Source organism: Pleurodeles waltl, chromosome 6 (assembly GCF_031143425.1).
Source record: "Pleurodeles waltl isolate 20211129_DDA chromosome 6, aPleWal1.hap1.20221129, whole genome shotgun sequence".
NCBI classification, from domain to species: Eukaryota; Metazoa; Chordata; class Amphibia; order Caudata; family Salamandridae; genus Pleurodeles; species Pleurodeles waltl.
In genome coordinates, this window is record NC_090445.1 from 1167365635 (window position 1) to 1167391395 (window position 25761).

Sequence of the window (25761 nt, forward strand, 5' to 3'; positions counted from 1 at the left end):
GGCAAGACGGCAGCTAGAGCGGAGCTGAGAGTTGGTGAGAGGAGGCAGTCAGGCACTGGTGGTGCTGCGGATGTGGGGGAGCGACCTACCCTGGGGTCAAGGGTCGCTACCTCCGCCTCGCAGCGGCCGCCATATATGGGGTAGCTGGGGGAGGAGGGGTCAGCTAGGAGGTGGGCGGCGGGAGGGTAGGCGGGGAAAAGCGAAAAACAGCGGGAAAAATCGGCGAGGCCGGAGAACGGCGAGGGGGACAAAAGTGGACAAAAGCTGTGGAAAAAGAGGCAAAAAGCGAGGCGAGGGCCAGAGAACGGCGAGGGGGCCGGAGAGAAAACAACGGGGGTGAGAGAAACGTGGCAGGGGGACCGGGCACTCACGGGGGGTCAGGCACTCGGGTTACACGGAAGAAAACGGGGAGAAATCAATCACTCAAGCCAGTCACACGGGGCCAAGCACTCGGGATACACGGAAGAAAACGGGGGGAAATCAATCACTCAGCCAGTCACACGGGGCCAAGCACTCGGGAGAAGGAGGACACCAGCGGGCAAGACGGCAGCTGGAGCGGAGCTGAGAGTTTGTGAGAGGAGGCAGTCAGGCAGTGGTGGCGCTGCGGAGGTGGGGGAGCGACCTACCCTGGGGTCAAGGGTCGCTACCTCCGCCTCACAGCGGCCGCCATATATGGGGTAGCTGGGGGAGGAGGGGTCAGCTGGGAGGTGGGCGGCGGGAGAGTAGGCGGGGAAAAGTGAAAAACGGCGGGAAAAATCGGCGAGCCCGGAGAACGGCGAGGGGGCCAAAAGTGGACAAAAGCTGTGGAAAAAGAGGCAAAAAGCGAGGCGAGGGCCAGAGAACGGTGAGGGGGCCGGAGAGAAAACAACGGGGGTGAGAGAAACGTGGCAGGGGGACCGGGCACTCACGGGGGGTCAGGCACTCGGGTTACACGGAAGAAAACGGGGAGAAATCAATCACTCAAGCCAGTTACACGGGGCCAAGCACTCGGGATACACGGAAGAAAACGGGGGGAAATCAATCACTCAGCCAGTCACACGGGGCCAAGCACTCGGGAGAAGGAGGACACCAGCGGGCAAGACGGCAGCTGGAGCGGAGCTGAGAGTTGGTGAGAGGAGGCAGTCAGGCACTGGTGGCGCTGCGGAGGTGGGGGAGCGACCTACCCTGGGGTCAAGGGTCGGAGGTGGGGGAGCGACCTACCCTGGGGTCAAGGGTCTTCTGCCAAGTGTGTTTCATCCTCTACTTAGGGAAGTCCTATTTTCAGCTTTTTACACATTATACAAGGCATCTTTCTGGATGCCTCTATTACTCCACCGAGGCATCAGACACAAATTGTGGTCTTTTTGAACGTTTATAAGCCCATTCGGTACTAGGCTCCAATTGACCCATTACTGTACTCTCTGCAGACAGTAGAATTATGCTGGACTGTTAGTTAATCAACTGAGAACAGCCAGGCACATCTGATCTTACAAGGCAACATGAATTTATCCCACTGACATGCATGACGGGTCATACCAACTTTGTAGTAGCCTTAATAGATTGGGCTCAGATCTCCCAGATTCAGATGTGCTGGTCATCTTACATGATGAAAAGGCATTTGATCAGTAGAGTGCCCTTTTGTCTGGGCTGTTATGCAACACCTGAGCTTTTCATCACAGTTCATAGGCTGAATTCAGGTGCTCTATCCATCATCCTGGACAACAGCAAACACAGTGGCCCCTTTTAACACCTCCTGGGGACTTGACACATTTGTTCTTTATCCTCATTACTTTATACTCTTTATATGGAGCCTTTTCTAATAACTCTGCAGAAAGCCACACATGTGCCACCAGTTTTATTATCTAATAGGATAGCAAAGTGACCTATGCCAGCCATGTCCCGATTTCAACAATTGAATTATCACAAGCCCTTTCACAATTGAACCCAAGGTACTTGTCCTTGGTTGTTTTTACAAAAATTAAACTCAATAGGTAGAAGTTGTTTGAATGCCTAAAAACCAAGACAGACACTATCCCAAGCTACCACTGGCAAATGAAGAATGGGCCCTCCCACACCTGCAGTGGTACTATAGGGCATCCTTAAACTAATGATTAGTCAAACGGATTCAAGATTTCTCTACCCATACTTACTTTTATAATTATCCATGTAGATCTCCTTTTCTCCAGTTTTTTTTTTTAGATACACAAATTCTAGGTGTAATTCCAAGCATGTGAAGATCAAGGGGCCAGCTGATCTGCTCCATGCCTGGCATGACATTACCCAGTGTCATAAATTTTGAGCCCTTTTTGGAATTTTCCCTATTTGAATGAATCCACAGCTACCACAATGGTTTGATGCCCAGTAGGTTTTCCTGGCTAACATCAGACTTACAATTTATCCATGAGCTAATATCATGGAATCTTGAAATCTTTTCAGGAACTTATGAGTAAATTTGAGATTCAACAACATGATTTTTTATAATATCATCAGAATATTGATTCTCTTACAAAAAATATTTTGACCCTAACTTGATGTAGATGCCTTTCCTTATGTTTGCTATATTATAATTCTCTGCAATTTAAAATGTCTGTGTATTATAAAGAGTTAGAAGATCGGAATATTTGGTGGACAGTCAAATGGTTGGCGTGGCTGTGTACCGCAATCACTCACGATCTGTTTGATGATTCATATACAAAGATCTTTGGAATTTCCACATTTTCTAAACTCAGACTCCATCAAAATAAGTTACAATATGATTTTTATGTCACTTGTCAGTCCAGAAAATATCTCTAGATGGTATCCATGGTAGGGACCTGCAAAAGCTTGTTTCCAGAGTCAGTGGTGTATAGCCACCTGGATTCATATGTCCATTGTGTATTTACACTGAACCCATATTGAAAAGCTGTTGTTAGTAGCATTTGTACATTTGTAGGCTTCTGAATAGATGTAACTGGGAATCACCAGTAACTTCAGTTATTTGGCCAAATTTAAGCAAGCTTACTGATCGCATGCCAGTGTAGAGATGCCTACCATCCTGATATAAATAATTGTGTTAAGAGGTTCTAGATCTCTATTACCTTGATGAAAGAATTTACCTGAAAACAATCACGGGTGTTTCAGTCTTAGTTAGGGCAAATTTCAACACAAGCAGTTTTTAAAGCCAATATCAAAGTACTTAGTGAATGAGAGCGGAATTCATATATAGCTGTAACTGGATGGTGTGCTCTGTGCTAGATCGTTGTCAATTTTAAAATTTGTCTTCAAATTCAAAGCAAATATTATGGATGGAATTGAAATACATCTGGGACAATAAAATGAAATAGGTAAATAATCCATTAATTTAATAATTTGTCTACAATTTCTAGTAGCATTTTCTTCAATTGTTAATATTTTTTCAGGTTGTCTAGTTCTTGACTCATGTAAAATTAAAAAAAGCTCAATAAAAAGCAAAAAGGAAAGACTTCTTTGTTTTATATTTTAAATCAGAAAGAGCTTCATAAAATATCATTTTATAATGACTGTCTTGTAACTGCATAATTGCAGACATATCAATATTTTACACTGTTCTGTTATGTCTCACTATTCAAGGCATTAACACAGCAGCGCATTACATCATAAATACACAATATAAAAACACAACCAATATAGTAAATAATAATACAAAAAACCAAAACATTGACACATCACAAAACCCAACCTAAAACAAATCCGTTCCTTTGACATTGTACTCTGTTGTTGTTATGCTTTGATGTGTTATGCTGTGTTGTTTTGTTCTACAGCTAAGCTGATCTGTTGTTGTTCTACTATGGGTGCTTGTATCATTGTTGCTGGTAGATTGTTGATTTTGTTTATAGTTGTGTTGCTGTATAGTGTTATATTTGTGCTGCATTTTTGTGCTGTCATTGTATTGTTTCATTGTGTTGAATTTTGATGTTGTAGCGTATTTTTGTTGTGTTGTCAACTTCTTCCAATATTCTTTTGTTTTGCCATGCTGTGTTTGTTTGCTTATTTTTGTATGGTTGTGTTGTATTACTGTTGTGGTTTTGTGTATGTGTAGGATTGTGTCATGTTTTTGTAGTGTTATTGTTGTGTTTCTGTGCTGTTGTACCTGCACTGCAATCCATCTGATTCTGTCACATGTTAAAACCTCTGCAAATCTACTTTCATAATACAGTGATGAAAAGGTGTTTACAAAAATTACTGTGCTATTTACCAAAAAATGAAATTTTTGCTTGCCCAGCTACAATGAGAAAGTATGTATTCTATCTAATGCTTTCAACCATTTGTGATATTATTTGTGTGGTGTACATGCGTACAAAGACTTTAAACCAGGTTTTTGACAAGAGAAATATATATATTTTTTAAACTTTTATTTTTTTTAAACATAACACAGCACTTGTTTGACAGGGATGTATATAGCATTGTGAGCGCAACTTAAGGAGAAGGGTCTCCCACCCTGACCTGCACATTTGTGTCATCAGAAACCCTCCAACGTGTAACACAATATCCCTTATTCAGATATGACTCATTGTGCAGGTGGTAAGTGCTCTGCTCACCTCTCCCCCCACCCCCCACAGAATCAGGGTTGCCTCCCACCTGGTCCTCTAAGCTGTGATTGCCTGTTGATTCTGTGTCGGCATCCGGGTGTAGGAGCTTTTCACAAAGATGTCGTCAGATTGCAAGGTCTTCGAGAAATATATATTTTTAAGTGGACGTGCAAGAAGATTAAATTACTGGTGCTGAACTGATATTATTTCTGACTTTGTTTTCAAAGATCTCAGTTTCATGTGAGGTAAGAGCCTGAACCAGAATTCCACGCAGAAAGGTAAGATTACAGGATATATCCCAGATACAGACCAACCACTGGCAGCAAGACATACAATTTGGCAAGTAAATCTTCAGCCTCCGCGGTTTTATAGTAATGCACAGGCATGAGAGTGAATGGTTTCTGTAGATGTACTGGTGATATGTGTTCATTGTGTGAACAATATTAAGGTGATTTCTACAGGAGCAGACCAAGTTACCTTTAATTGGGGTTCCAGAGCTGTTCTGCTTGGCGTTCTCGTGGAGAAGTTGGAACCAATCTCGAAGGCGGTCTCCCAGGTCTGCTAAATCCTGCCCAGTACAGGTTTCCACTGCACAGAAGGGAGAAAGAGAAATGTATTTGCCCCAATACTTTAAAGGAGGAGTATTAATTGGGCGTGAAACAATATTAGAGCAAAAATGTTTACCATAAAATAGCAATATCCGAAGAGTTTGCAAAAACATTTTTACATTTTAGAAAGTTTTCAGAAGAATCCTGGCTTTTTATGTACGAGGGAGATGGACATTATTACAAGGTCCTTCTATAGAATCGGCAGGCCGTGCCGCTGGACACTGAGAAAATACTTAACAGATGGTAGAGGAGGCGAGGGAATACCAGGAGAAGAAAGAGAGAGATATTGTGTTGTTACCCAGAATCCTCCGTTGGTGCTCAGCTGCAGCAGACTGCATCATGAGATGCCATGTTTGTCTCGATGTTTTTTTAAGTATACCTTCCCCTCAAAGTTAAACCAGTAGGGAGACGTAGTATGGGGAAGAAGGATTCGGGGACGCCGAAATGAATAAACAGTAATAAATATAAACAAAAGAACTATCGTGAACAGTAACACATGAAAATAACCATTTAGGGTGAAATAAGTACTTTTTACATTTAGATACATCAATGTAAGAAGACAGATCCGATGGCACGAAATTAACCTAAGAGAAGAGAGCAATATGTAAGTTTGTTCTGAAGCATTTGAATGTGGTTCTTGCATAGGGTGTTTTTCACAGTTATTTTCGTAGTAAACGGATTCGTGAAACCATTAGAGACTTGACTTGGTGTTGGATGGCAAATAAAAAGCATTCAGTTTCAGGAGCAAATGCTAACTCCGATAGAGAATCCGGCGATGTAATTTTCATCACCATATGGATAGCACATTGGAAACAATGGAGCCACTGGAATCTCTTTAAGATGTCATTGTAAGATTTATTACACACATCCTAAATCAGGCCTGAAAAGTCTCCAGGGTGTCGTGTGACAGAACAGATAATGACTCCGTTCTGAAAATCGAATCTGTGCCTTTAAACACAAAGGTTTTTTTCGTAGAGACAGTCTTCAGTTATAGACCACTAACCTCATATTGTTGGTCATATGGTGTTGCGGCTTTATTTATTTTAATGGTCTGTGAAATAATGGGGGCTGATTACGATTGGAACAGTAATTCCCTTACGGCTGAAAGTCCATTTTTAAGCCAAAACGTGACTATAAGTGGTATAGGGTGGCTACAGTCAGGATTAGTGGCTGAAGTAAAACCTGGATACAGTTCCACGTGCCAAAACAAGTGGCGCGTGAGCCTTGTAAAAGACCCATTAATGGTGAAAAATACGCATAAACAAGTATGATAATTTGGCATCCTGCTTGTCATTCGGCATTCTGGCCCCAAAAAAACATACATGCATAGGCATGGTGAGGGGATACTGCATAGAAACAATAATTTCGGGTGTGTTTTTACGGCTCCATCATTACCGTGCTACTCGCGTTGGCATTTGAGGGATGCCCACGTTAAAAGTTGAGTCGTTTATTAAACAAATGTGAGTCTCCCCAGACATGTCTTTGTCAACAAAGAAGAGCAGTCTCCAACAGTGAGCTCTACTAGTACCCCGCTGCTTGTACTCAGGCAGAGAATAGGCCAAGGGCTGAAACCGCACAGGTTAGCACTGCTCTCCACATGCTTCGCTACATATTTAATGGGCAATCGATTTGCGCGCTGGAAGCCAATAGCAACTATTAAGACTAATTAGAATTCCATTTCTCATGCTGTAGGAACAGACACAAACTACAATATGATGCCGCAGTGCTACAAATACATAACCTGGCAACACACAATCCACCATCTAAAATTCATTTTAGTTAACCAATCAATAAATAAGGTACATACAAATGTAATCCAACCACTGTTGTATGACATTTTCAGTGTAAGAAAGGCTTAAGATGGACATATTTACTGTAAAATAAAAAAGTACATTATTCTAAGTTGAGCGTACACAGACCATAAAATATAAAGGAATGTGGGGCAACATTTTCCATGAAAAAGGGTTCTAATGTAAAACTTATTTAAAAACCAACATCACCATAATCGGAACTTAAGTAACTAAAGCTACTAAATTCTAAAAACATGGTTCTATATTCAATTGCGTACTTCTTGTTTGTCTTATATCAATTACTCCATTACTTTGGAGCCCCATTATCCAGGAAGTGGTTTGGTTAACTCAAGAACTGTCTTGATCATATTCAACTGTGTAATGATGTGGCTACTTGTAAAAGCCAGCATGTTATGAAATAATTACATAAATAAATATCATTTTAGAAGAGACCGCCTTGTTTTGATTACATTGCTTTGTTATGTTATTATTGTGATATTATTCTGTGCATAGTTCTTTCACTGAAACAAGATACTCAGCTGCTGTGTATACTGTAAACCACGGTCTGCAATCTCTCTGAGTACTATGGGACTTATTTACAAGCCCCTTGCGCTGCCGGTACATCACTTCCTATAAGGGAAAATGTGACGCACCAGCAGCATAAGGGGCTTGTAAATAAGCCCCTATGTTTGATTGTGCAGTGCTATCGGGCCAAAGCCAATGGTTCCCCACTTTTCTTTCTGAAATGATTTCAGTTATAAATCCCCCTGAATATTCCAACTCTTGGCAACTGTATCTTCTCTGCTCCCATTAACTACATCCTGGATTACAGAATCAGGACTGTGAGCACTTTTACTGTGTTACTATTGCCATCTCTCAGAAGATGCCTCTTCAATACTGGCAGTAATCTCTCTATTCCTGGTACCCAAAGCCTGCATCCTACTTTCAGATGGTTCTCTACGCACTCTCTTGACAGACCCAAAATGCTTGATCACATTTCTATCTTTATGACCCTCCTCCTTATCCAAAGATGGATATATCCATTTATGTTTTGCTGAAGCCTACTCCCATCAGAATACAATGTTCTGGGCAGGGTTGTTTCTTTCAAGGGACCGGAAGACAATGACTTGTCAGCTCTCCAGTGTAGCAATCAAACCATATGAGAAATTAAAGCAGTCTACGTATCTTTTAACTTTCCTTTAGTACCGCGTTTGTGCTACCATTTCCTTATTATTGCCTCCTTGAGCTTGGCTGTAACTCACTTAGGTTTTCTTACTGATTTTTTATGTTTTTGTATCAGATTAGTGTAAAGAGTTGTGTGTACCTTGAATCCTTTACCCAGTGTTAAAATAGTATAAAATACTCTTTTTTAAATAAATAATTAAAACGAAAACAGTCCTTTAGGAAAGCGCTGGAAAAAATCATCTCAATATTGTCATACGATAAATGAAAAAAATATATAAGAGGTGGAAGTATTTTCAATGCAGTTTTAGAAGACTCTTAAAACTTTCAGGAATAGTGCTTGATATTGCGGCCCACGTTTCCCAATTGATGAAGTACCCCAAAGCCTCTGCTATCAAGTCCACCATACATACCCTTTTCCATCTGGGCCACTGGGATTTTTCAAGGTCGGGAACAGCTTCCTCTGTTATCAGGCAGAATATTCTGCATCTTGAAACCTAGGATGAAAGAGCCACAGGCGCGAACAGACTTTTTAGGTACGACCTGAATGTCTTTAGCCCTCTGGATATGTAGGAGGCTGGCTCAACCAGCTCTAAAGGAAAAAGCAGGACCAGGAGTCCAAGACAGAGCTAGAAACATTTTGTCCACTACTTGAGGAAGCAGGAATTCTTTATTAGAGCAGCAGACAGGGACATATTCCCCTCTTCAGTTCCACTTTCTCATTGGTAAGGGCCAAGTAGTTTATTTTAAAGAGTAAAAATATTAGCAATTGATGAGACTTCCCACTCTCAGTTTTCAGCAGTCTGGTGCATTTCCTTCCCTTTGTATATGTTGTTTCCCAACAAGGATATCCTAGAATTCCTTTACCAGAAATCCATCATGGCAGCTTTACACTTTAACTGTGGGGTGGTCTTTTGTATTGATTAACTTTTCATCCTACCCGACCAGTTCAGCAAACTAACTTTCAAATGGAAGCTGAACCACAACCGTAACAACTGGTTTCTGTGATGCTGAGAGGAACCCTGCTGTATATAGAAAAGGTTCTTCATAGATTTACTGTAACTAGTGCTACACTTATAAGCTGTTTGGAACTCCTCCACTCATTTTTCCTGTCTATTGACAGCCAGTTGCATTAGTTTTAAAAGAGGTACAGTTTCACACAAAAATATGATGCCTTTTCAATGCACCCAGCGTATTTCTGGTACAATATACTTAATATTCATTAACTGATAGAAGGTTGTCAGTAATATGTATCTGATTTTACTACTGATCATTTGAGCCCAGAGTACCTCCACTGCAGATCTGGTTTTCGTGCAGCAGATTTTTGGCTCCTACCTTTGATGTTACAATGTTGATCTGAATGTGCCCATATTGATATTATATTGTGTAAACTGATAACAAGCTACTTGTAAAGTGGTGCACTAAAAGTCTATATTCAGGTGCATACACTGTAGGCTAGTATTTTAATGCTTGTGGTATAGTCACGCCATCTAAGATATAATCACCTAACCTAATTTCATATGTTGCCTTGTGGTGTTAAAGAATAGTTATCATTAAAACGATAATGAATTCCTTGATTGATATGTTTTGAATGCTATAGGCTAATGTTTAAAAAGTATAGTTCCTATCATATTTACTGACATGCAATAACAGGTTATTTCACTTCAGTAATTTACTGTAACAAGCTAATTGTAAAGTGGTGCACTAAAAGTCTATATTCAGGTGCATACACTGTAGGCTAGTATTTTAATGCTTGTGGTATAGTCACGCCATCTAAGATATAATCACCTAACCCAATTTCATATGTTGCCTTGTGGTGTTAAAGAATAGTTATCTTTAAAACAATAATACATTTCTTGATTGATGTGTTTTGAATGCTATACGCTAATGTTGAAAAAGTGTAGTTCCCATCATATTTAACTGACATGCATTAACAGGTTATTTCACTTTAGTAATTTACTGTAACATGAAATTAGACAACATTTATTAAAGACAAATTTATTATTGAAACATTTACACGTGCTTGTTCAACATGGATAAAGTGTGCCATTTTTATTCTGTTTTAGTTTAGACACTCTTTCCCAAATGCTTGCTGAGAAGACTAGATTTTTCTTGACCCATGAGAAGACTCTTGACAAAGCTTCTGAGATGTTGACACCTTCCATTTTTACGTGCTTTTTACCACCTTAAGTTAGCTTCATTTTGTCTCATATGTCATTTTCCCACTTCATTTTGTCCTATTTTTCCTTTGTACTTCTTGTCCTCATGTTTTATAGCTCAGCACATTTGAATCAGTGACTTTTTGTCTTTGAAGGTTTCGTCATCACTTAGCCAGCAAACATGGAAGGTTCCTAAATTTCTCAACTGTTTAGAAGAACTGGTAAGTGTTTATTTTCAGAGCATCAGATTTTGTTTCTATTGTTTTGCATCACATTAAATGAGTGTTTAGTTTGTCTGATGCTGATCAGGCTTAGATTTTACTAGCGTTTTGGTCACCCTATGAAGATACTGTATCTTTATAGTCTGGTGTTGAGAACTGTTCACATTAACCTGAGTATTCATTTGTGATAAATCCCTTTTAAATTTATTTCCGATTTGGGTTTTCATTGTGTGACTAAATTGGTCATGCTGTAAATTAAATGTTCATTGATTATGATGTTAACTGCTCTTACCCCTGCGTAGGGTGACAATATTTGCCAACCTTGTTTAGAGTATACCTGAAATGCTCCAACAAATCTGGTAACAGCGGACGGTTTCTCCCACGAGGTGGGGAGCTCTAAATTGAGAGGCAATAAAAAGGAGATTGTATTGGGACTTAAGGAGTTCTATTATGAAGTTGTCCAGACCAATCCCAACTTATGATTTCATGGTTTGTTTGGAGGATTAAAGGAGTCCCAGTGTCATTCCTTTGCAGTGGATGTATGAGTATTAACAGAGTTTGCGCTTTAAGTTGCTTTGGCTAAAGATTGCTGTGAAGTGTAATTTTTGTGAAGTGTGTTGCTGAGTTTTCAAAGTTGTGTGAATGTGGCTCTTTTTGCTAAGAAGTTGTGTTGGTTAATGGGTCCGTTATGGCCTAAGATCCCGGGATAATGCACAAGTGTAGAAGACACTTGGTTAATTTATTGTCTGTGGTGTGAGGTGCTGGTCATGGGATGTCATCAACAGTAACAGCAATATTCTTTGTGTGACAGGTTGGTATTAGTGAATCTTGAGCACACCGAGACAAACTGTTTCAATCCAGGTGAGATCTGTTAGTCGAGTCTCGTGTGCAATATAAATGTGAAAACATAGTCAGAAGGTGTAGCTCCGTGCTGCTTTTGAAGTGTTTGATTACCCGATCCTTTTGAGAAGCAGACAGTTGTTGTTAGTTTTCACTCCATTATTTTGCATTTGGTTTGCGTGAAAGAGTGATTATGAGGGAAATTGTAAAGGAGGGCGAGCTTCTGCAAGGAGTGAGATTGACTTCACAGTGTGTCGCGCTGTTAAGGTCAGTTAGTGTGAAGCCTCATTGGTATTGGTGGACTACGTCATAGAGTGTTGCACTGCTATTGATTGCGAACATCGAAAAAGAGGATTGTGGGAACAGAATCATTTCCTGATTGCAAATGAGACGTTAATTGTGTTTTTTGTAATTTGATTGAAAATGAAGTTCTTTAAAGCATTGAAAAGTTTGATAAAAGGTGATATATTCATCCTGGCTAGAGATGGAATAAAGACTCCACTCAACAGTACTCCAGGTCAATATGTATTGTCCAACATAGGTCTTCAGGCATGTTTGTGGCTTGAGCAATGGCATAGGTTACTGAGAAAGAAGGTACATTAGCCTTTCCATCTATGGAACATTTAGTTTGAGAATTATTGAGAACCTGAGGCGTATTTTATTCATGATCAGTCCGCCTCTGAGACCAGCTCAATTTGAAGCACTTAGGCCCTTATTTATACTTTTTGGTGCAAAACTGCACTAAAGCAGTTTTGCACCAAAAAGTTTAGCACCGGATTGCACCATTTCTGTGCACCATATTTCTGGAATGGTGTAAGCCGGTGCAAAGGGTAGGCTAGAGTAAAAAAAAAATGACTTTAGTCTGTGGGGCTGGTGGTATAGAAGAAGGGGGTTTAGCACCAAAAAATGACTTTAGGCAGGTTAGAGTAAAAAAAATTACTCTAACCAGATTAGCGTCATTTTATGGTGCTAAACCTACCATGCCACATGACTCCTGACTTAGAAAAGGCAGGAGTCATGCCCACCACCCCAATGGCCAGCACAGGGGACAAGGGTCCCCTGGGCGGGAAACATCCTGAACAACTAGGTCTAAACCACTACTTGCCTGACCCACTACTGCTAAACAACTGAAAAGACTCTACAACTAAGTACTGAACAACTACTGTCTAAACAACAATTGTGCCTGAATAACAATTGCCTGAACAACTAATTTTAAGGTAAGGTTTTCTTTTTGGTTTTTATGGTTTGTTAGTTGTTTAGAATATATATATATATATTAGTTGTTCAGGCAACATGACTGTTGCAGAGGTGAGATGGGATAATCAACAGAAAGCTTGACATAATAGAGGGAACTACTTGGTATCATACCTTCTTGAGTGACGAAGGAGAAAGTACTAAATCAATGGTAAAGAAAAAGATAGAAAAGGCAGAACAGACAACAGAGTCAGAGAAACCTGTGAGAGTGCTTCGAATTATGATTTTATAAATCAGTTACTGTTAAATCATCCGCCTCCATGCAATTCTGACATTGAGAAATGTGACCTTTAATATGCTGTTAAATAGAGCTCTAATCAGGTAGTATAAAGTCTAAATTTGAACCAGATGAGACAGAGTTTTAATCCAAATCAGACAAGACAGGGTTTAAATACTAATTTGACAGGACCAGGCTTAGGTATAACTGTTCCTTCGAGTTATACTGAGTTACACCAACCCAGGCACATTAATAGTTCCAGTAACAATAGGTCTAGTTGTTCCTTTATATGGCCCAGGTATGACAGGAAATAAAACACATGCCTTAAATGTTCCAAATGTTCTGAAGGTTTCAAATGTTCCAAATGTTCTAAAGACCCCAGTTGCCCCACTGTTCCTTTACTTGCAAATGCCCAGGGATTGGTTTGTCCAAGTGGTTCAGAATTAGAAAGAATTATTTCACTTCAAGGACCATTGACCCCTATACGCATTTCAGATCCGACTTTGACACCTAGTCAGCAAGGAATTACCCCGATGTGAGGTTTCCTCAGAGATCCTCACCATATTTTGTACCCAGATCAAAACTTACCCTGAATATTGGTTATAGTGCCCCAAATAGGAGATTGCCTTTTAACTGTTCTGAAGAAATGTTCATTGTGACTACCCCAGATCAGGCAAATTTGAGTTCTTCAAAAGGAGAAGCATTGGCAAATCCTCCAATAAGTTTGAGAGGTTTTAATGCCCAGGAATTAAACAATTAGTTAAATGGTCTGAGGACTACAAAAACAGCAGGAAACACTAGTTACAGTGGAAAATCATTACAAACTCTTGCCAGAGAGAAAGAGACCGCCAGATGTGCCCAGGTTGAAATTAGCATTAAATATTGGGAAATTTAGACATGGATCAGCTAGACACTTACAGAGAGAACAAAACTGTGGTTTGTTTGCAAAGACATTACAAAAATGTGCAGGACAAGCTCATGAACTATTAACTGAATTGGTCCAGAAATATGCAGTAGATCAGGAGAAATCAAAACCCTTATAGAACAGCTATAGTCCGGAATTCAGTGATAAGGATACTATGAACATGAGGCCTTTGGGAATGAGATTACAGATTAGAGAATTAATTTGTTACATATACAAATGGGGTGCATTATATAAGTGGGAAGGATGATGGGTAAAGAAGAAGGATCAGAAGAAAGCGTAAACAGATCTGCCTCCGGCTGGAGCAGGTCAGAGTGAGGGAGATGTAAAGATGCTGCCTAGGAGAGAAGTTTGTGGTGGAGTATATATTAATGTAGCTTGGAATAGAAGTGACATTCTGTCATTCACAAATGATTTCCCCAAATTGTGAGAGAAACCAGCAGAATGGTATGGGGAGATTGAAAGATTTGTTAAACTTTACAAAAGTTTGTAGGAAGATTTCAACACATTGTTTGACGTCGTGGTTCCGAACTCCTTGTGGGCTGAATGCAAGATTGCTGTTGAGTGGCCTGACAGGGAACCTCAGGGGGCCAGTGTCAAATGTGCTGTCTGAAGAGGTGATGAAAAAGTAGCAGAAGCTGATTGCATTTCTGAACGAAAAGGTGTCCCCCAAAGATTCTGACTGGCTGAGGATTGACAGAATGACTCAGGAGTCTAAGGAATCAATACTTTCCGATTATGAGAGATTGTTGCAGACTTTCAAACATTTCAGTGATACTGAGACCATAGAGGCAAAAGATATGGGTCATTTTGTGTTTAGATTTGTACAGAGATTGAAGCCAATTGTGAATATCATGATTCAGCAGCATTTGATTTGTTGGCAGAACAAATCGATTGATGAGATCCTGCGAAATGCAAAATATTGCAGTGATGAGTTGGATTTAAAGTAGAAAAAGCTCAAAGGAGAAGTTGATGGTGATGCAATTGAAGTCTGCACAGAGAAATCAGAATCCACAGTTTTCAAGGAATGCATGCGAAATCCAGGAAGTGTATCACCAGGGAGCCCGGATGATGCAAGGAAGTAATGGTTTTCAGCAGTAAGGTAGAAGGCAAAGTGTTAATTTTGGTCCCAATGTAGGTGTGGATATCATGACATTGAAGAGAACTAATCCATGTCACATGTGCTGCAAATTGGGCCATTGGAAGAGAGAGTGTCCCCTTAACCCCTTCGCTGCCAGGCCTTTTCCCCCTCAGGTGGCAGGCATTTTTTTTGGCTATTTGGGGCAGTTCACGCGTAGGCCGTCATAACATTTTGTCAACATAAGCTATCTACGCCAAATTTGCATCCTTTTTTTCCAACATCCTAGGGATTCTAGAGGTACCCAGAGTTTGTGGGTTACCCTGGAGGAGACCAAGAAATTAGCCAAAATACAGCGAAAATTTAGTTTTCGCTGTATCCAAAAAAATGTGAAAAAAGGGCTGCAGAAGAAGGCTTGTGTTTTCTTCCATGAAAATGGCATCAACAAAAGGTTTGTGGTGCTAAAATCACCATCTTTCCAGATTTCAGGAACAGGAAGGCTTGAATCAGAAAACCACATTTTTTAACACAATTTTAGCATTTTACTGGGCCGTTCCGCATTTTTACTATTTTTTGTGCTTTTAGCCTCTTTCTAGTTAGTGATATAAATGGGTGTGAAACCAATGCTGGATCCCGGAATGCTAAACATTTCTGAAAAGTAGACAAAATTCTGAATTCAGAAAGGGGTCATTTGTGTAGATCCTACAAGGTTTTCCCACAGAAAATAACAGCTAAATTAAAATTTTGAAATTGAGGTGAAAAAAAACAGCCATTTCTCTCCACGTTTTACTCTGCAACTTATTCCTGCTATGTCAGATATTTGAAAGCAATATACTGTTACATCTGCTGGACTCTTCTGGTTGTGGGGATATATAGGGCTTGTAGGTTCATCAAGAACCCTAGGTACCCAGAGCCAATAAATAAGCTGCACCTTACAATGGGTTTTCATTCAATACCGGGTATACAGCAATTCATTTGGTGAAATATAAAGAGTGAAAAATAGGTATCAAGAAAACCTTTCCGAAATGGGCACAAGATAAGGTGTTGAGAAGCAGTGGTTATCTGCACATCTCTGAATTCTTTGGTCCCCATACTAGCATGTGAATTATAGGGCATTTCTCAAATAGACGTCTTTTTTACATACTGTCTTACATTTGGAAGGGAACATTTTAGAGAAAGACAAGGGGCAATAACACTTGTTCTGCTATTCCTTGTTGCCCCAAGTATCTCGATAAAAATTATATCTCACTTGCATGGGTAGGCCTAACGCCCGCGACAGGAAACACAACATGGACACATAACATTTTTACATTGAAAACTGATGTGTTTTTTGGAACGTGCCTAGCTGTGGATTTTGATCTCTAGCTCAGCCGGCACCTAGGAAAACCTACCAAACCTGTCCATGTTTGAAAACTAGACACCTAGGGAAATCCAGGATGGGGTGACTTGTGGGGCTCTCACCAGATTCTGTTACCCCGAATCCTTTGCAAACCCCAAAATTAGGCCAAAAAACACTTTTTCCTCACATTTCAGTGACAGAAAGTTCTGGAATCTGAGAGGAGCCGCACATTTCCTTCCACCCAGTATTCTCCCAAGTCTCCCAATAAAAATGGTATCTCACTTGTGTGGGTAGGCCTAGTGTCCGCGACAGGAAATGCCCCAAAACACAATGTGGACACTTCACATTTTCACAAAGAAAACTGACGTGTTCTTTGGTAAGTGCCTAGCTGTGGATTTTGGCCTCTAGCTCAGCCGGCACCTAAGGAAACCTACCAAACCTGTGCATTTTTGAAAACTAGACACCTAGGGGAATCCAAGATGGGGTGACTTGTGGGGCTCTGACCAGGTTCTGTTACCCAGAATCCTTTGCAAACCTCAAAATTTAGCCAAAAAAACACTTTTTCCTCAACTTTCGGTGACAGAAAGTTCTGGAATCTAAGAGGAGCCACAAATTTCCTTCAACCCAGCATTCCCCCAAGTTCCCCCCAAAGGAAAGGCCCCAAAACACTATCTGGACAGATCAACAAAACTACCTGTTTTTGCAGGGGCACCTGCGTTTTTGGTCCTGGGCTCAGCAGGCATACAGGGAAACCTACCAAACCCAGACACTTCTGAAATCTAGACACCCGAGGGACTCCAGGAGGTGTGACTTGCACGGATCCCCCAGTATTTTCTTACCTAAAATCCTCAGCAAACCTCAAATTTAGCTAAAAAATCCCATCTTTCCCACATTTCATTCCATCCAACATTCCCCTCAGTCTCCCGGTAAAAATTATACCTCACTTGTGTAGGTGGGCCAAGTGCCTGTGACAGGGAAGAGCCAAAACATGTTGAAATTGAAGGGAACCAAAGCGGGTCTAAAAGGGCGGGTCTAAAAGGGCAGTTTGAAAAAAAAACATTTTTAGGCTGACAAGTGGGGCAGAATTGTTATCGATATAGATGAGACAATGCTGGGTGGTAGGAATTTTGTGGATTTCTGCAGATTCCATCACAAAAATGTGGAAAGAATGTGTGATTTCCAGCAAAGTTGGAGGTTTGCAGGGCATTGTGGGTAATAAAATGGTGCAGGGTGCATGTGAAGCACACCACCCTAGGCTCACCCAGATATTTCGTTTTCAGATGTGTCTAGGTCTTGTGGATTTTTCTACATGGCAGCGTCCCAAAGTTCAAAAAGTGAAGCCCTCACCATTCCAAGTGGGACAATTTTGAAAGTTAGCCAAGCTCTCATGGCCCAAATGTGAAACCAAAACCCAAAATAATCAGATGTCCTCTTGCTTGCCGTGGGATAAGATGTTTTAGTGTGCGGGGGAAGAGCTGAAAGACTGTTACCCCCTTCAGTTGGGGTGGGGGCATAACCATGCCCATGCTGGTTGGTAGCCACCAAGCCACTATATATATTTTTTTTAATTCCCTGGCATCTAGTAGACTTTCTGGATTGGGGGTAATTGCTCTATCTTTCCACTGGTGGGCAGAACAACTTTGGCTCCATTTATTTGGAAAAAATATCTTCCCTGGTCTTTCGTGGGCTTTCTGCCCCCTTTGGGGGCAGATGGGCCTCCCAAAAATAGGCCAATCTGCCTCCAAAGGGGGCAGATATGGCCAACAGTAATGTGCCCCCATGGGGAGTGACCCTTGCCCAAGGGGCTGCCCCCGATACAAAACACACACAAACATACACACACACTAATCCCTGGTGCCTAAGTGGTTTCTGCCCCCCTGGGGGAAGATCGACCTAATAGAAATAGGCTGATCTGCCCTGAAGGGGGCCAGAAATGGGCTAAAATAAATTTGCCCCCCAGGGAAGCGACCCTTGCATAAGGGGTCGATCCCCTTGCATGAAATTTGCGCAAAAGAAAATAATATCTGGGGCCCAGTGGTTTCTGCCCCCTTGGGTGCAGACTGGCCTAAGAAAAATAGGCTGATCTGCCTCCAAGGGGGACAGAAATGGCCTAAAATAAATTTGTGTAAGGGGTCCCTCCCCTTGTGTGAAATTGTCGCCAAAAAATAAATCCCTGGTATCTAGAGGGTTCTGCCCCCTTGGGGGCAAATTGGCCTAAGAAAAATAGGCTGATCTGCCCCTAAGGGAGGCAGAAATGACCTAAAATAAAATTGCCTCCCAGGGAAGCGACACTTGCCTAAGGGGTCGCTCCCTATCTGTAAAACAATATAAAAAAATTAAAAAAAACTGGTGCCTACTGGTTTATGTTGGCCTAATAAAAATAGGCCGATCTGTCCCCAAGAGGGGCAGAAATGGCCTAAATATAATTTGCCCCCCAGGGGAGCGACCCTTGCCTAAAGGATCGCTCCCCTTGCGTGACATTGACCTTAAAAAAAAAATCCCTGGGGTCTAGTGGTTTTTGCCCCCCTTGGGGGCAGATTGGCTTAATAAAAGTAGGCTGATCTGCCCACAAGGGGGGCAGTAATGGCCTAAATATAATTTGCCCCCCAGGGGAGAGACCCTTGCCTAAGGGGTCGCTCCGCACGTCTGAAAAACAAACGAAAACAAAAACAAAACAAAAGAAAAATGATCCCTCGCACCTAGAGGTTTCTGCCCTCCTGGGGGCAGATCGGCCTAATAACAATAGGCTGATCTGCCCGCAGGGGGTCAGAAAAAGCCTTAAAAATAATTGCCCCCCTGGGGAGCAACCCTTGCCCAGGGGGTTGCTCCCCATATGCCAATTTTGCTACACAAAAATTATCCCTGGTGTCTAGTGAGCATTTCAGCAGCTAGATCGCTTCACGATCCGTCTGCTGAAATGCTCTGAGAGACATCAAAGGGAAGGAAATTCCTTTCCTTTCCTTTGAAGCCTCTCAGGCACCCATCACATGATCAGAAGAGAAATGCTTTTGCATTTCTCTTCCGTGGGGCGGCCTCTGATGATGTCAGCGCACGATCAAGCACTGACATCATCAGACATCAGTGGAGGTGTGTGGAAGAGGAAGAGATTCCCCTTTCAGCCCTGCCATGGGGGGGGGAGAGGGGGCTCGGCCCTCGGGGGGACCACTAGCGCTTCCCCCGAGGGTCAGTACTAGGACGTAATGGTTACGTCCGTGGCGCCTCAGCGCCGCAGCCACGGACGTAACCATTAAGTCCTTGGCACCCAAGGGGCTAATGTGAATAATAACCAGATGAAGACTAGTCGAGTTATGCAAATGCAGGAAAATAGTAATCAGGTTCAGATACAAAAAGTGCAGATACTTTGAGTGCAAAATTCAAATGCGTCCCAAAGACAAGAGATACAAAATTCAAAAGTGTCCCACAAGCCCCAATGCCCCAACAACGGTCAAATGTTCCTTGACAAAATTTGAACCAAGTCACAAATGTAAATTCTAACTAAATGGCAACTCAGTTTCCCTTAACTGATCTGAGTGATGAGGATTCCTCAGCTATTTTCTAATTATGGTGTCCGAAAGGAGAAGAAGAATGCATGCTTGGAGCATCTTTAGCGGTAGATTAGTGTGGTCTATAGGTTGAGGGTAATATGAATGGCTGTAGTGTGTCCTTTTTGGTTGACACTGGTGCTATCTACTCTACTGTAAGAACAGCAGAGTTTCCTAACTTTCCACTCTCTGGAAAGAAGATCCAAGATGTAGGAGTTACAACTCAGCAATTGACCAACCCTGTAACAGTCCATGTCCCTATAAAAATGGGTTCATTTAAGGATGAGCACCAATTTGTGGTGTGTGACTAGAGTCTTGTGAGCTTGCTTGGATGTGACTTGCTATGTAAGTTGCTAATCCATGCCAATGATGAGGACGTAGCATTTATAATTGGGAATCAAACCCCAAGTGTCACATTGTTCTCTATGCTGACCTGTAATGATGTACCCACAGAGAGATTCTGTGTCCCCTGAAGACTGGGACTTTTCAGAAAATGAGATAGGACTCTCAGTTTTGACTTAACTGCATGGAAATGCACACGGACCAATCTCTTACTTTTCAGCCACTCTTCAACCTGTGGCTTCTGCATTGCCCGGCTGTCTTAAAGTGGTTGCTGCACTCAGTGTTAGCATCGAGCGGGGCGAACACTTTGAATGTTTTTGTCCCCCATTCCATGGACATTTTGTTAACCTGTACCAAGATGCAGCATTTGACAAGTAGTAAACTTACCCGGTATGAGCAGACCATTTTGGCTGCACCCATTAGTTTGAAAAGATGCCTTACCCTAAATCCAGCAACACATTTGCCTTTTCCTGTTGACAATAAAGATGTAAATGGTATTGATGAAATTGAGCATGACTGTCAGGATGTCACTGAACTATGCACCAAGCCAAGACCCGATATTCAAGTTATCCCCCTTCCTGAATCTGATCATGTCATATTTGTTGATGGCTTCTGTTTGAAAGACCATGAAGGTACCCAGGGAGCTGGTTATTGCATGCTTTTTCTCTTGTTGGGTTGAAGCTTACCCGACCAGGAGAAATGAAAGTCTGATAGTAGCAAAACTGTGGCTAGGGAGTTAATATCTAGATTCTGCTTCCCAACTTCTCTAGAGTCAGAACGAGGAACTCACTTCAATAGTGAAGCCCAGAAGTTACTATGTATGATATTACAAGTTGATCAAAGACAACATTACAGTTACAGGCCGGAAGCTTCCAGATTGGTGGAACAAGTAAATGGAATCATGAAATCCAGACTGGCAAAAGTTTGTGCTTCCACCTCACTGAAATGAACTGATGTATTGCCTCTTGTGCTGATGAGTTTGCACAGTACACCAGACAGGAAAAAATATTGTTGCCCCACGAGATAATCATGGGTCATGCCATGAGATTAATAGCAGGACCTGCAAATGAGCTTGTGAACATTACAGATGACATGGTACTCGATTATTGCAAAGGACTGTCTGATGTAATTTGTTCTGTGTCTCATTAGGATGGAGAATCTACAGTTCAGCGGCTCCAGGAGCCTGTGCCCAGGTGACTGGGTCATGGTAAACAAACATGTACGGAAGTATTGCATGGAACCTTGGCGGAAGGGACCTTACTAGATAATACTGGTAACAACAATGGCTGATAAAGTGTGCTAGTCTCCCCAAGTGGGCGCACAAGGCACATACTCCTAAAATTCCAGGTCCCCTTGATGAAACACCACCTGTCACTGAAGGGCCAGTTACAGTGAGACAAAGGGAGCAGGTTAATCGAGCTGTTGGAGACAAGCAAGTACCTGAAACGGCACATCTATGGTCTGAGGGGTGTCTGATTGAGTCAACAGCAGCAGTTGGTACAAAAGGAATGAGACAAAGACAGTTGACCGTGTAAAACTCAGATGTGATTAATAGTAACTCTGAACTGTGCATTTATTAGAGATATTAGGACATTTAATAGAAACACTTGATGAACTTTGTAGGGAATCAAAGAAGATTTTGAAATTAACACCTGAACTTTGTTGAAAGACAATTGCTTGCAAGTTGCTTTGCTCACAACGAGACTGAAAGAGACATTTGCTATTTTTGCTGTCATCATTTGCATTTTACTTATTTGCATTTTTACATTTTTGATTGAGAACTCATGGAGCCTAATAGAAAACTGATTTCATATGGTTCTTTGTGATGTTAAAGAATAGTTATCATTGAAATGATAATGAATTCCTTGATGCATATGCTTTTAATGTTATATTCTAATTTTGACAAATTGTAGTTCCCCATTGTATTTACTGACATGTATTAACAGGTTATTGCACTTTTGCAATTTACTGTAATATGAATTTAGACAAGATTTATTAATGACAAATTAATTATTGAAATGTTTACATGTGTTTGTTCAATATGGAAAAGTGTGCCATTTTTATTCTGCTTTAGTTCAGACGTGTTAAGGCTTTTTAGGCCTCAGTCTCAAAGAACACGAGAAAGTTGTCTTTTGTTTTGCTAATGTGTCATTTCTTTCAAATTTCAGTCACATGAAACGTTAGTTTAGAAGTAGATGTGCTATTGTCTTATTCATAGAGAGCCTGAGAAAGTAACCTTGGTGATAGCACAAAGATAATCCGTGAATGTGAAGATTGGATTTATTCATAAATTGTTACAAAGTCGTACAGGAGAGCAAAGATGGATACCTTCCTGTGACGGTCTTGGGAACAACCCTGGATGTTGCAGATGCCTGTTGTATGATGTGCTTTGATTGGACAATTTAAATCTTTGGATCCATATGCATTAGCAATGGACAAATCACCATTCACCTTGAACCTTAATTTATTGCTTCCAGTTAGTTTCAGTAGGACAGACCTCTTGGACTTTGAGAAGTACAGACCTCTTTGCCCTTGCCCTGCTCATTCCCAAATGATTGCTTAAAAGATTTAGATTTTTCTTGACCCATGAGAAGACTCTTAACCGAGCTTCTGAGATGCTGACACCTTTACTTACTTTCTGCCAACTTTAGTTAGCTTCATTTTGCCCCAGATGTTGTTTTTATAGCCTCCGTTTATCATTTATTTCCTTTTTACTTTTTGTCGTCATGTGTTGTAGCCCAGCATGTTTGAATTAGTGAGTTGTTGGGTTTCACCACTGCTTAGCTAGATTCCTAAATTTCTCAAATGTTTAGAAGAATTGGTAAGCGTTTATTATCGATTTTGCTTTAATTGTTTTACATCGCATTAATTGAATGTTTAGGTTGTCTCATGCTGAACAGACATAGATTTTTCCAACGTTTTGGTCACACTATGGTGATACTATGGACCATATTTATATTTTTTGCAACACATTTGCGTCATTTTTTGACAAAAAAGTGGCGCAAACTTACAAAATACAATTATATTATAGCCTAGTGTTCAGACTTGTTTACATTAACCTGAGTATTAATTTATAATAAATGCCTTTTAGCTTTATTTCCGATTTGGGTTTCACTGAGTGACAAAATTGGTCCCACTGTAAATTAAATGTTGATTGATGTTGAAGGTAACCGCTCTTACTCCCTGCTTAGGGTGAAGAGATTTGTCGACCTCGTTTAGCGCATTCCTGAAATGCTCCACCAGTATTATGGCACTTTCTGATCAAATGTTACCAATTTACCGATTTATATGCGTTTTACAAATTGAGAATATATCCTGTATAATTCTGCTATGAAAAAAAGACTCTAAAATTAGGTTAGATTTTAGGTGTAGGGGAAAAAATATTTCCTTTGCTACAACACACCATAATTGTGCTCTGCACAACTATGTAAAGGATTTGGGCACAGTCAGCTTATCAGAGTGACAGATGGCTTTTTGGATTAAAAATGTTGATCCATTTAAATACAGCTCATACGGCAGAGCATGTTTAGTAGGTCACCAACAGCGTTCAAACATCAGCTCCTCGGAGCAAACAAATGAAAGAAATGCTGTACATAGTTGGCTCCCTTACATATACAGGCTGTCATTACACAGTATGTCACAGACATGGGGTTCTCCATTCATCCCTCTGGCACAGAACATCTATGAATGGATATTTACAAACTGAGTCTCAGACTCAAGCAAGAGGCGCTATCATAAGGCTATACTGTTTACTTTAATACAAGTTCTTTGGATGGTCAATAACATTGGGCACCAGGATGAACATGTATTAAATGTTTAGGTATATACAATGTAAATAAAAACAGCCACCTCTAACTGAGAACATAAGTTTTGATTTTTTGAGTTTTAAGATCATCAAGCTGGAAGGTGTTTTTGAGTTGGGGCGGTATTGGTCAAACTTCTTAAGTGTTACTTAGGATCGAACGTCTACAGAACACTGAGGTCCAGAATTGCAAACTTTTGGGGGACCTTCATGTGACATAAAACTACACAAATAATAATCACGTCGATCAATTTATGTATGCTAAATTATTTTCGCACTTAAAGCAATTAATATCTTGTATCACAATATCTCTGATAATGTAAGCAAAGTGGTCATTACAGATCAGGAACTCTGATCTCCTATGAGGGTAAAGTCCATGACAACAACATTTATGCAACATAGGGCGATCCACTGTTGTATACAATTTGAGTGCCAAATAAAAACAGGCACCTCAAACGAGCAAAATATATGTGGGTGATTTCTCATGGACTTTTCATGTCTAAAACATGTATCAATTGCAAAAATTATGCATTTTATTCGGTGTACCTGAGGGAAGTTATCTACGTAAAGAAATCTGCACTGACAGTAATACCCCCAGTAGAAAGGCTGCACAAGATACCCAAGTCTTCCCCACAACACTCTTCCAGTGAAGTTAACAATGCTATTACTAGCTTCAACCATAAACCAAAATCATGTTACATCGGGTAGGCAGATACTTTACTAATCTAATGGAGCGTCAGGTTACCTTGTAACGTTGCTTTTTCCTGTACTTAATGTGATTACTACAAAAGTCTTATGAAAAATAGAACGAATGTAAGAAAGTAGTTCACAGGCTTTTTCATGCCTGAAAGTGTTTGTAAATTCAGCTTCCCCTGAGGATAGGAAATCACTTATGCTGACAAAGGCGCCATGCCTCCTGCTGCCGAACCAGCCTTTGGCTGTTTGAAACTGCATCGAGGGAGAACTCACAGGACGCAAAGAACTGAGGCAGCAAACACAAAACAATGAAAAAAAAGAAGGACGAATACAACCTTGTTTAACGTCGAACAATCCTTCTATCTGCTACTTGTAAAAAATAATCGTAAAGCTTCACCAATACAAACTCACCACAAACAGTGGCGGCTGGTCGCTTTAGGGGGGAGGGAGTTGGGCGGGACGCACACACACACACATTCATTCTTTCACACACAGACACGCATGCATGCACGCACATCCATTAACAACACTCATACCATTCAATCATGCACGCACGCACCAAACATTCATTTTAAAACATCACACACACTCATTCTTTCACACACGCACATCCATTAACAACATTCATACCATTCAAACATGAACGCACGCACCAAACATTCGTTTTAAAAGATCGCACACACTCATTCTTTCACACACACACGCGCACGCTCGCCCATTAACAACACTCATAACACTCAAACATGCACGCGTGCATCAAACATTTAATTTAAAACATCACACACATACAAACACACACACTTACCTTCAGCCTCCAGGTCCCAGGAGGGTTGGTACTGCTGCCTTCCCGCATCGGCTGACCTTAGGTCAATGAGGGAAGGCAGCAGTCCCAGCCTCGTCACCGTGTGGGATGGGGTCAGTGAGACTGCTGACCCCACCCCACCCCACTCAGTGACGGCGCTGTCATAAGGCTGGGATGATTGACACTCGCTATTGGCACTTCAGGGCTTCAACCTGAAGTGCCCAGGGAGAGTGTCAATTGGTGACGCTTTCCTCGTCACCCAGGGGAGGGCCTTGAGGCACCTTTGCTGAGCTGAGGAGGTCATGCCCAGCAAAGTTCAGCTCAGGCAGCCAGGAGTGTGTGCAAATCGCGCATGTCTGCTCCTGGCTGCCTGAGCTGAACATGGAGAGTGTCTGTCAGGCTGACCTTTGTTCAGCCTGACAGACACTCTTCATGAGGGGC

At 41.2% G+C, this 25761-nt stretch overlaps 1 protein-coding gene across 1 annotated transcript in view; it reads right to left on the minus strand.

Moving 5' to 3' along the window:
* Window positions 1-25761, minus strand: part of LOC138300704 (testican-2-like) — a 101804-nt gene that overhangs the window by 59237 nt on the left and 16806 nt on the right. The window contains exon 5 of the mRNA XM_069240382.1: window positions 5004-5114. Within this exon, the coding sequence (XP_069096483.1) occupies window positions 5004-5114 (111 nt within the window). The remainder of the gene's footprint in view (window positions 1-5003; window positions 5115-25761) is intronic.